This window comes from Necator americanus, chromosome II, assembly GCF_031761385.1.
Source record: "Necator americanus strain Aroian chromosome II, whole genome shotgun sequence".
Classification (NCBI taxonomy): Eukaryota; Metazoa; Nematoda; class Chromadorea; order Rhabditida; family Ancylostomatidae; genus Necator; species Necator americanus.
The window spans coordinates 396,509-407,918 of NC_087372.1; the positions used below are offsets into that span (position 1 = coordinate 396,509).

Consider the following 11,410-nt stretch of genomic DNA (forward strand, 5'->3'; position numbering starts at 1 on the left):
GAGCGCCGCTGGATGCATCTCTCATGTTATTCGATCATCATTCTTTAGTTGCTACTGAGGGTTCCGCAGCGGAATTAGACACCCAGCGCATTCCTGATGGAATATCTAAGGTACTTTTCTTCGTTGCATCCAAAAATTTACTTATCACTTTGCTGTGGTGATTCGCAACGCATTTTGCTGCTCAATCTGAGGAATTTCGATTTTCCAGACTGCACTAGCGTTGCGGAGTCAACTCGCTGCTCTTCCTGCCAATAGCGCTCTAGAGTTTTTGGGAAACGTCCGTAAGGTAATCTCAGTCCATTTTTTAAACTTTTTGTTGGTCAAGTTATGATGTTCTACGTATATGAATACGACCATTGTTTGATTTTCTAGGTTGCTCGTGAGATTGATATTGAAGCCAATGTTGTTTCTGAGGAATTGGCAATTATAGAGGAATCGTATCCACGGATCCTTGCAACACTTCATGGGTAATCGGAAAGTTTAATTGATCTGGTGTCACTTTGTAAATATTTTTCAGCACTTTCAGATTTAAGCGGGATTTACTGATAATGAAAGAGGAAGTATGCATGCTCCGCAGTAAATACGAAAGTTTCGTGAAGTCGTTCATGGAACTGCTGGAAAAAGTGAGTGCATCTGTCTCTTCAAGTCATAGATGTATCTGCTCGCAATACTTTTAATCAGAATAATACTTTGTATTCATCACTGAAACTTTTTCTCAATGACTTGCAGTTGCTGTTGAAGAACAGTTTTTCTCTTTTGCTTACTTGTCTTAGCATTCTGATCTCATAGTAGTGTCATCCGCATGGAATATCTGTGGAATATCTGTTGCCTGCATTTCTGATACCTTACTTTTACTTTTGAACACCAGCGATATTCGTTTCGAACCGTTTTCTACTAGATTTTGTTCTCACAGAACTGTCCGGAACTGATTCCACAACTACAAGCTTTATCGCGCAAACAGGTGCAGCTGAGAAGGTAGGTCCTTTTGTAAAAAGCAATCTTTGATATGTTTAGATTAGCAGAGAGTGTGATAATACCAATAAATTCCTGTAATGCTTTTGTTTCAAGTTGTTGTACAAGAAAGGAGGCCAAGACTGAGAGTGGAGAATGAGATCACACACTATTGGTAACACACTTGAGTGGGAGGATAAAAACACTGACTTGATGCATCGGGTGGCCATCACAAATCATAGTATAGGTCAGATACTTGTTTTTGAAGCTGGAGTTAAACGCGTTGACGCTGTTGACCTGTTGAGGGATCGATTAATGTCAGAGACTTCATCCTTTATTTTTTACTTGGAGTAGTATTTTTCCACATACCATGTTTAAAACAGTGCAGGTGCACCCAAACAATCAACTAGAAAAGAAAAGGAAATCACTGCTCGTTATCCAAGCGATGAAAAGTAACAATTACTGATTCCAGTATTTTGATTTCAGTAATGTTGGGGTGGGTGTAGCGCAGTCGGTAGGAAGTCCGTTGTGACTGAAGTCGATGGTTTGAAACCGCACTAGTGCCAGCTAGACCCTTCATCACTCTGTGTTTGATAAATTGGGGACGGACTTGTCTGCGAAGATAAAAACACTGACTTGATCATCGGTTGGCCCTCACAAGTCATTTTATACGCTTGCATACGTTCCAAAACCTCAACTTTAAAGAATTACAGTTAAACGCATCGGCGCATCCCAAGTGGATTGATTCGCCAGAGACTTTATCCTTTTATCCTAAATGTTGTGATACTCATCCGCAGTTTTCAAGTACTTTTTTGGACGTTTGCGACTGATGCGGCAAGTGGACGCGTTCTTACAGGCGTTTTGTTAGAAGTTTTGACTCAGTTATTTCCGAAGTTTTGTTCAACTTGACCAGCTTTGGCTATAACTGATAGTCAGTTAGATGTAAATATCACATTAATTACGAAACACCGAGGGCTTCTTGAAATCTGCTAGTAATTGCACTTCTTCTGTCCTAGGTGATAGGTACTGTGTCAAAATCCTCATACTCGCAGGGTGAAGTGGATAAATCGTGGACGAAACGTCTTAACTTCATGTCGTGCTCTCATGAAGGACGCTAGATGCGATTGGCTCAAGCTGCTTGAAAATTTTCGCAGCGCATGTGCACATGCCCAAAAACATGTGGAGGTTGGTTTTCGATCTAGTGACTTCTAAAATGTATCTTATGGGTTTTTTTCAGCTCACTGACAACTCGCGCACAACTTTCATTGATGCTTTGAACATTTTGGCTTCAGATCTGAACGAGTTTGCCAGAAAGTGGGTGAAGGAAACTCTTGATAGCATCAAATATCCATTTGAAGACTCAATAGGTAGGCGAGATGCACGACGTCACGTCCTTTTAGTGGGGCTTGTAATTTTTTTTTTAAGACATTCGAGCTTTCTTCAATGAAACCAATACCATTGCTTATATGCTATGCTTAATATATTCTGTTATCGAGCATACACAGGAAGGAACCGGGTATATTTAAATACGATGTTCTAAGTTTTCCTTAAAAAGGAGTTTCTGTGAGATAATTTGACTAATTTCCCGTTATTTTTCTTCTGCACTTGATTATGTTAAGATATGACGAGGTTTGCCGGGTGCTCTTGGAACCTATTGGTGTACGTTTTGCCTTCCATTTTTATGGTGACCGGAAAACAAACGATGTAAAAAAACCGCAGTGGTAACAGATAGTAGATTGTACCTCTTCTTTCTCCCAATTTCCCTTCCTACTTGATAGCATCTTGTTTGTCGTTACTTCCTCCTGTTTTAGTTTATTTATAGTGATATCAGTGTACTTTCTTTATAGAGATTAGAACTAAATTCTCATAGTAATTTTAAGGTACCTGAGTCAAACTTTGAATTGGATTCAGACGAATATGTCTTTCTTCGAAACTGTCCTTGGAATAGTCACTAAAGAGCATGTACGTTTTCTTTTTTTTTAAGTGCAGAAGTACTTTTAGATTTTCTAATACCAAAACATGTACTTTTCTACTACTTTTTTCTTTTTTACTTTTGTTTGTTCTGCTTTCTGGTAGGGCTTTATTTCCTAGTTTTTTCTAACATATACAGTATTTTTCTAGTTTTTTTAAAGTGCAATTTTCTTTTTAAGTTTTGCAACTGGATTATAATCATGAACTAACTATATTAGCTTACTGTCCTAACGTATCCTTGATATCTTTTCGCCCACACCTATTCAAGTAAGCCGACACAGCAGAATGTTTTTTTAAAGAATCTAGCGAAGTCAGCAGCATCAGTTTTTCTGAGATATTTGTCCGATCTTCCTATTTCGAAGACAAGAACACTTTTGAAGCGAGAGGAAGTAGGTTCCAAGATGTCTTTCACCATTTCAATCTAGAGAGGTTATGGAGTGCAAATATTACAGGTGTTAGATGACATGCTACTGTTTTCCCACCTCATTGATGAATGTATTTCATATGAGAAACAGCTGCGAGGTATATTTTTCAGAAATCCTTTTTTTTTCTTCCGTCTTAAATTGCTTATTTGATATTGAAAGACGTTTGAATCTGATTGGGGTGATTCTACTCAGCTTTTTTTGTTACAACTTAACGTAATAGGTATAATTAGCTCTTTCTTTGTATTTCCAAGATTGATAGGTTATTCAGGATATGTATTATTAGAGTCTTTGTCGATATTTGACTACTTCGTACTTATTTCAAAGTTATTTTTTTTTTTGGTGTTCAGATATGGATTCAGAAGGGTATGCTTCCAACATCTTATCGCTGTTCTGCGAGCAAAATGTCTTAAGTAGATGGATTGAGGTGAGGGAGCTAATGTTTGTTATCTCTTCATAAAACATCGGCAGAACTGAAAGGTTGGAGCAACCGCACTAATTCTAAAACCGATCCACTCTTAAAACCAATTCTAAGACATTCTATAATAAATTTATGTTCTAAAAACGAAGTTCATTATACTGCTTTAGATGAATTAAGCTCTTCGAAGTCAAAGTTTAATATTGGTCTATTCTAAATTTTTGTTTAAGAACCGAACTTTATGTTTGTTTTCTCCGCTCGCAATACATCCCAATACTAATTTTTTTAACTCAGTGTGATAACTTCTTCCAGATTCTGTTATGTATTTATGGGACGATAAAAAAGATTCTATTGGGTTTCCTCTAAAAAAACGAAAAAAACGTACTGGAGCACTTCCTTACGCGAATGACTGGAATTAATATGAAATGTAACGGATTAGTTAACAGAAACCACTGTGGTGGCTGGCATAGCAGGCGCTCTCAAAACCAAGTAAAATGGAACAGTAATATTGGGATTTTCATTGATCTCTTATCTGATTGTTAAATACTTTCCTGAGAAGGATTTCACAAATTATTAGAAGAATCCAGAAAAGTTGGTAAGCTTTTTGACATATAAGCATCAAACGTTATTATACATTATGCTCCTAGTTTTACGCTCTGGAACCTTTGCTTCAACTTCATAAACGCCTACGTGGACTGTGCACAGATAATCGTAGACTGTGCACAAAAATATTCAATTTCTCAATGTTATGCTGATATCCAATTTTGGAGTTTTTAGTCATCCCGCGACATGCAGAGGGAGGCCCATGGTTATCTTTCGATTTGATTACCTGACAAACTAATATGGTACAAACTAATAGCGCAAGTATACACTTACATTCACAAGTTCTGTGAGTGTACGTGTGTAGTTGCTGAAGAATTGATGTTTTGTAAAAATAAAATTGTAGATAAAAGAAATGCTATACACTCTGGGTCGTCTGGAATTCATTTTTTTAAGATTGAGAACGAATGTTGCTTGGATCACATGGACGAAATGCTGTCGGCAAAGGATAGGTGGCAAAACCGATTCCGATCAATGGAGGACGCTGATGAGGTTAGCCATTCTTGCTTCAGTATTTACTTGTCATTTCAGGAATTGATTTTGTTTGTGCCCATATTTTCTCTTTCATGCGATTTTCTCTTCAAGCTTGCTAACTTCTCCTGCTCATCCCTAGTTCTGTTTGTTTTTCAAATACATTTTTTTGCAGAAAGTTCCCAGTAGATAAAATCAGTGTGAAACATTTACTGGATTTTCTTTCTTCAAAATGTCTTATATACAGTTCAAGTGTTCTAGTGATTTGTTTAGTACTTGGTCTGCAATTGTGCTGATACGTTTGTCTCGATGCTGCAGTCTCAACAAAGTCGTGCTGGACTGCTTCCAGATGACATAGCTCAGGTAGAGGACGAGGTTGAGTGTTAGTTTTGATTCACTGACTTTGAATACGACATATCGTATGCAGCGACGATTCTTGGACTTGCAATTGTTGCTCACTGACGATTTCCGTAAACGTCTCGCACAAATTGCCCGACAGTCGGAATCACCGTGGAGTGAACCGTTTCCCAATGTGATGAATGCTATGTGGTGAGTGGCTGCTAATTCATTGTCTTTCTGTTCCATGATCGACGCCGATTCGCTAACTTCAGGAATAAACGAATGTTATGATTTTTGTAGGTACCTCAAGCATGTGGTTGAAGAGTGGAGCGATTCCTGTCTTCTGAGCGGCATTACTTCGAGCGGAGGACGCGCAGTCTTTGATGAATCGTCAGCGATGTTCAGGTGAGTTATGAACTGCACACTAGTGCTCTACTCATTGTCTTCCAGCTGTTTTTTTTTCTTGATTTTACGAAGGAATTTTGCATAATTTTTATGTTAGTAGTTTCCGCAGAAATTAGAGGTAGTAAAATTGTATGATTTGGGACAGTTTTCACTTCATCTATGAGCTGGGTGGGCACAAAAACATGTGGAGTTGCCATTCCTAAAATTTCTATGTTGATTTTTTTTTTGGAGAAATGCACAGTTTTAGCTGAAAAAAAAGAAACATTATTTGATTATATTTACTTGATTTTGCAACACTAGGAATCCGGAAAATTGTGCGAAAAATGAGGAGTAGGCCATTAACAAAACAGATAATGTAGAAATAATCAGTGTTAAGATTTTTTTTGTGCAAATACGAACTGTATACTATGTGTAGTAGGCTCAAAACAACATGAAGCACGGCGCAATTTCGTAAGTGGGTGCGATCCTAGCGGCGCGGTGGAGCTAGCAGTCGGGATTTACATGGGACCATCGCGAATTGCAGTGACGAGCGTCGCCACCAACGATGTTCACTCACAACGATGCTCACTAACCGTTATGGTTTACCGCACCGCTTCGGGCGCACCCGCTTACGTTGCTACACCGTGCTTCATGTTATTTTTACTTTATGTGCTAATAGCTACCAAGGCAATCATACTTCGTGTCGTTACCTTCTTTACATAAAAGGAGTGTTTACAGCGCATTTTAGACATGTCTGGAATCAAATGGCTGAAGATGTAATCACGTCGCTTAGAGTTCAAACCACTGACGTAATAAAACCGTACCAACAACACTACTGGTGAGGCCCTTACTTTGAATTTCGACTTTTTGCCGTCGATCTCTATCTGAACATCTTTGATATTAGGTGCGTAATGGAACCACGCCTTGGAGACGCATCGCACGATATAACGGATTTATTCTGCCCAGTGCTGATGAAAGTTCGCACGATTTTTGCAAACACTGGAGCACAGATCTCAAAGGTAGATATCTGTTTTTTGATATGAATACTGAATTGACATGATTTCCGTAGGCTTCGCTTGAAGAGTTATTTAAACGCATGTCGTCAGCACTTGCAACTGTCATTCTCGAAGAAGTCGTGAGTGTGACACCATTCAGGTGATGAAAAGTGATGGTTATTAATCATTTTTTGCTAATATTTCCAAATGGTGCACATTTAGTGCTGAAGGTGCGGCACAAATGCTTTGGGACATAGAAAACGGTCTGATTCCTGTACTTAGCCATATTTTTACGAGATGTGGTGTGGCGCCGAATATGTACTATGATGAGGTAAACAAACCAGCGTACCGCATCAAATTTTTGCACCAAATATAATCTATTTACATTTTAGATTTTCACGACTTTGCTTGGATCATTGAAGTTGTTGTCCATGTCATGGGCTGTAGTGACATTGCTAAGAGATGAGATCGATCAGGTACCTGAAAAAAGTGATGAAGATACGGTGTTCCTGCAGATCATTTCAGTTTTCCATGCTTATGAAACTTTTATCACTTTAGTTTTCCGTTCTGCCACATATTCTCTCAAAACGTTTATGTCTGATTCTCTGATTTCCATTAAAAACTCCTCTTTTTAGCTTCCCGAAGAGGTTGCAGAAGAGAAATTGTTCGAAATGAAAGTCTACGGAGTTTCAAAGGAAAAGGCCAAGAATCTCATTCGATTAAGGAGTGACATAGAGAAACAGATGGACAATGTTAAAGAAAGGTAGGTAATGGAAGCATTTTCCGCATAAGGATCATATTAACTATACATGCGTTAATCGAACCCGGTGCTCCGACCCCCTTCACTTTTGCTCGGTTGGGAAAAAGACCCTTCTTTTTTGCTCGGTTGGGAAAAAGACTCCCTTCACTTTTGGGCGGTTGGCAAAAGGAACCCCTTCACTTTCGGTCATGAGCTAGACCCCTTTCACCTGAGGAGGGTCCGACTCCTCCCTATCTCACCTATGACATTCACTGGCGGTAAACGGTATGATTTTTATTTCTGTAACTTGGTAATTTTGCGGAAGTAGAGAGGTTTTCTTTTTAGTGTATGACACTTGGTTAGCCAGTCATGGAACACCATAAGAGTCTGCGAGAAGTATCCCTAGAGAACAATCAATATTGCTGCGCTTTTTCCGAGGATTGAACAGCGTATGTTATTGTGAGGATGATCTTGAAGTATAGTACCATGTTTAGGCCAGTTTTATTTCTTCCGTTGCACTATGTAATATATACACGCAAATATATAAAATATCAATTCTTTCGAATTTATGATGACACTTCATCATATTTTAATGTTATAATGTTATTTTCCTACGGATCTAGTAACCTTGTTGCCGTTTTCATTCTGAGGGTATTTATGGGTGAATGAAGAGTGATAATGTGTTTTGATGATTGAGTAAGAGTTTGCAGAAGCCTCTGCATACCACTACGCTTGGATTGTTTAATACTTGAAAAAGCCTATATAGGACTAGTATATTCAACAAACGTCTCTGCTTGTTGTTGCTTCAGTAGGATCTAATGAGCCATTCCATAGTCAACCAGCTCATCGTCGGCTACGCACGAGAGGGTGGAAAGTATCTAGCAACAGGATCGGTGCGTACTACTTTTTTCTTTGATCTATTGAAGTCAGTCATGCATAAGGTCATGCTAAATTTTCACAAAAAAAGTGAACAAGGAGATATTCGTTACCTGTATTTGCTTTTGCAGGTGACGCTTATTCGATCGATGAACACCAATATATTAGTCGATTGCGGTGACCCTTGGAACGGTGCCGAATTGTTGCAAAGACTCTCGGAGTTTGGCATCAATAAAGAAGGTGTTAGTGTAGAAGCATTCCATTTTCTATTCCATGCTTTTGTTGCATCAAAGCAGTGACTTGGGTACAACACGCAAGGTATAATCGAGTCAATAGGACCTTGTGCTCGGGGCATCGCTATCTCCATTCGGAATGCATCGATGAGTGGAGCAAGCGAGGGACATGCCTCGATCCCAGCCGGTAGCTCCACAGTTGGAGCGGAGTTGCTTACATAAATGCTCCGAACATCAGGTTGTTTTGACCCGACTATAATAAGAAGTTGGGGGACGTACGTTCCTCACTCCAATGGATTATCGACGTGAGAATACTGAAAAGTACTTGGCTGTTATCAAGACCAATTAGTTTTCTGTAGTGGAATGTTCGACTTCCAATGACTTTTCTGTAAAACTTCGCCGACAGCATCTAGATGAGGTTTGCGACCTTTAAAGTCATCATATAACGAAATTTCCGATTCTCGGATCTCTAAAGAGCGAATAGGGTAGGGGTTTAGGTTATGATTGTGAGAGGGACCTCAGTCAGTCATCTCTACAAACCTAATCTCAGCAGTGAGAAACGGAAGTTGTAGTTCCGTGTGTTTTCGTTCATCCAACGATGCAGTTTAGTCGCAGTAACAGGCAAGCAACTCCATCGCAGTCTGTTAAAGGCAGCACCCCACGAACCTGGAGTGGTACGGATTTCCGGTGGAGTATTCGTATACGGAGTCATAGATTATGGGGAAGAGGGTGATTCCGTTTATTTTTTCTAATTGCCGTAGAAAATGGCTCGGAAGATACGGCTTCGAGCGTTCAGGCGCACTATTTTCTACAAGGAGTTCAATTGGAGCGCGCCAGCCCTGTGCGGCGCCTCATCTTCCGGGCCGTTTTTTACGGCAATTAGGAAGAAATTGACGGAATCACACCCCCTCCATGATCTACTGTCCCGTTTACGTATACTCCACCTGAAATCCGTACCACCTCAGATTCGTGAGGTGATGCCTTTAATTAGATTGGGGATGTTAAACGATGACGAAGCTACTTCCGTTCTTTTCGCTACTTTGACACAATGCCATAGTGCGATACCTAGGCCTAATGATTTTGGCGTAATTTGTCAAGTAGGGAGAATAATGCCATTTTTTAAAATCTTAAATAAATCATAAATGCAAAACAGCGACGGCGTGGCGTTTATACAGACATTAGGGTCAAGAAGAACAACGGAAGTGGGAGAGCAGAAGAAGGAATGGGTAATATCGTGATGTTTTCATGTCATTAAGCGACTAACTTTTTACTACATAGAAGATGTGAAACGATGTGCTTAAAAGTATTTCATTTTTATTTCAAATTTCAAAGCGTCTGCGGCAAATTTTCGACAAACTTTCAAGTAGGAGAATTGGAAGAACTGCCGAGAACATATTACATATAGTTGAGTCTAAACGACATGCAGCACGGAGAGCTGTGCAAGCGGCTGCGCTCGAAGCGATACGATGGAGACAGCGGTTGAAATCGAGGTGAGACCACGGTGAGATGCAGAGATGGGGGTAGCGGTAGGATCCTTGCACGGTCTCAACCGCTACGGTCCACCGCGCGTGCACAGAGAAATGAACAATCTTAGTAGTGCAAAATTTTGCCCTCTCTAAAACCCCTTTCTAATATTAACTAAGCCAATGGTGTCAGTGATTTTTTTGCTTTTAATATTTTAGCTGGCAAAAAAGTTGTACAAGGAATAGGGTAAAGTATATTGTACACTCGGACCACGATAAAGCAGATAACCGATCGTGGATAATCCACTTCTGCTACATACAGATGGTATTGCTCATGTTTGTTCACGACCGTGTAGTGCACATTCATTTGGGCAGGGGAAATAGCAAAGAGGCAGGGAGAGGGGAGAAAGTGCGATGACATCAGACTGGTAACTTGTCGCAATATTTTATCAATTTTTTGTGGGTGAATAGGTAGTTGTATGTTGATACCATCCACTCAACTCTTAGCGCTTAGCTTTTTACTTACTTGGGATTTTTGAGTAACATTCATGTTTATTAGGAAGTTCTTTTTCAGATAGATGTGCTTATTGTCACACATGGGCATATGGACCATTGCGGGAACCTGGCGCTGTTCAAAAAAGCAAAAGTTTATATGGCTTCGGATATTGCTGTTAATGGAGAATACGATACATTTTCGGAGGTCTGCTATTTTCCTTAATGTGAACATCTTTTTTTACGTTTCTTGTTAGTGACGGTTAAAACCAGAAGACATTGTTACAATTAGCTCATACATTCGACATATGCACCTTATTTGATACAAAGTCAAGTCCTTTTTTGACTCATATCTTGGTTTTACTGTTACCTTTAAAAAACTAGATTTTTAGGAGAATCCAATAGTAATAACGTCAGAAGTTGAGCTCCACCGCTGTCCAGGGCACACAGATCATGATTTGATAGTTGTTGTAAGAAATACGGAACTGGGGTGCGTCGTCGTTGCAGGTACAGATAGGTTCTTTTACATTCACTTTGTTATTACCAGTTCCCTCTGGTCAGTAGTACGTTCTCAGGTGACATATTCGAGAACGAGGACGACGCTGAACAGTGGAGATTGGTGTCAGCTTATCCTGAAAAACAGGAAGCAAGCCGAGAAAAGATTTACGAACTGGCAGATTGGATTATTCCTGGACATGGAACTTTGTTCAAGAACATGAGAAAAAACTGATGCGCTAATGATGCTTTGTTCCAGTGAGCATTTTGTAACCTTTACTGGTTTAAATCTATTTGAGGATGATACCCTCTTGCTGTGTTCATAGAAGTTTTTCTTGTAGATGGTAAGGTAAGTAGAAGTTGATGGGACCATCTTTATTTCTATTTTGTTTTTTTTTTTGTGAAATTTCCGTCTACTTGGTATTTAATTCCTTTTGGTTTGCTCTCCTGTTTTTTTTTCTTTTTTTTTTGTGTCCGCAATTTCTGTGATGCAAATAAATTGTAAGAATGTAGTGGTATCGAAGCTCGTGATTTACCTTGTAGTATTTTCTGTGTCGACCA

The 11,410-nt window shown here is 39.4% G+C and overlaps 2 protein-coding genes across 2 annotated transcripts; both read left to right on the forward strand.

The window, feature by feature from the left end:
- Window positions 1–23: 23 nt before the first annotated feature.
- Window positions 24–7,642, forward strand: RB195_016451 (uncharacterized protein; the record flags this gene model as incomplete). Its single annotated transcript, XM_064182996.1, has 24 exons — window positions 24–110; window positions 209–286; window positions 373–467; window positions 527–623; window positions 914–975; window positions 2,004–2,136; window positions 2,189–2,318; window positions 2,377–2,467; window positions 2,571–2,672; window positions 2,832–2,913; window positions 3,222–3,311; window positions 3,375–3,444; window positions 3,695–3,771; window positions 4,759–4,854; window positions 5,107–5,196; window positions 5,261–5,382; window positions 5,473–5,577; window positions 6,305–6,394; window positions 6,461–6,575; window positions 6,626–6,711; window positions 6,774–6,882; window positions 6,944–7,027; window positions 7,187–7,314; window positions 7,636–7,642. The coding sequence occupies 24 exons, from the start codon at window positions 24–26 to the stop codon at window positions 7,640–7,642; spliced, it is 2,226 nt and encodes a 741-aa protein (XP_064038877.1).
- Window positions 7,643–8,108: 466 nt separating this feature from the next.
- On the forward strand, window positions 8,109–11,084 carry RB195_016452 (uncharacterized protein; the record flags this gene model as incomplete). The annotated part of the gene is made up of 5 exons (XM_064182997.1): window positions 8,109–8,183; window positions 8,298–8,408; window positions 10,437–10,562; window positions 10,747–10,861; window positions 10,930–11,084. 5 exons carry the CDS (start codon window positions 8,109–8,111, stop codon window positions 11,082–11,084), a joined length of 582 nt encoding a protein of 193 aa, XP_064038878.1.
- Window positions 11,085–11,410: the final 326 nt, after the last annotated feature.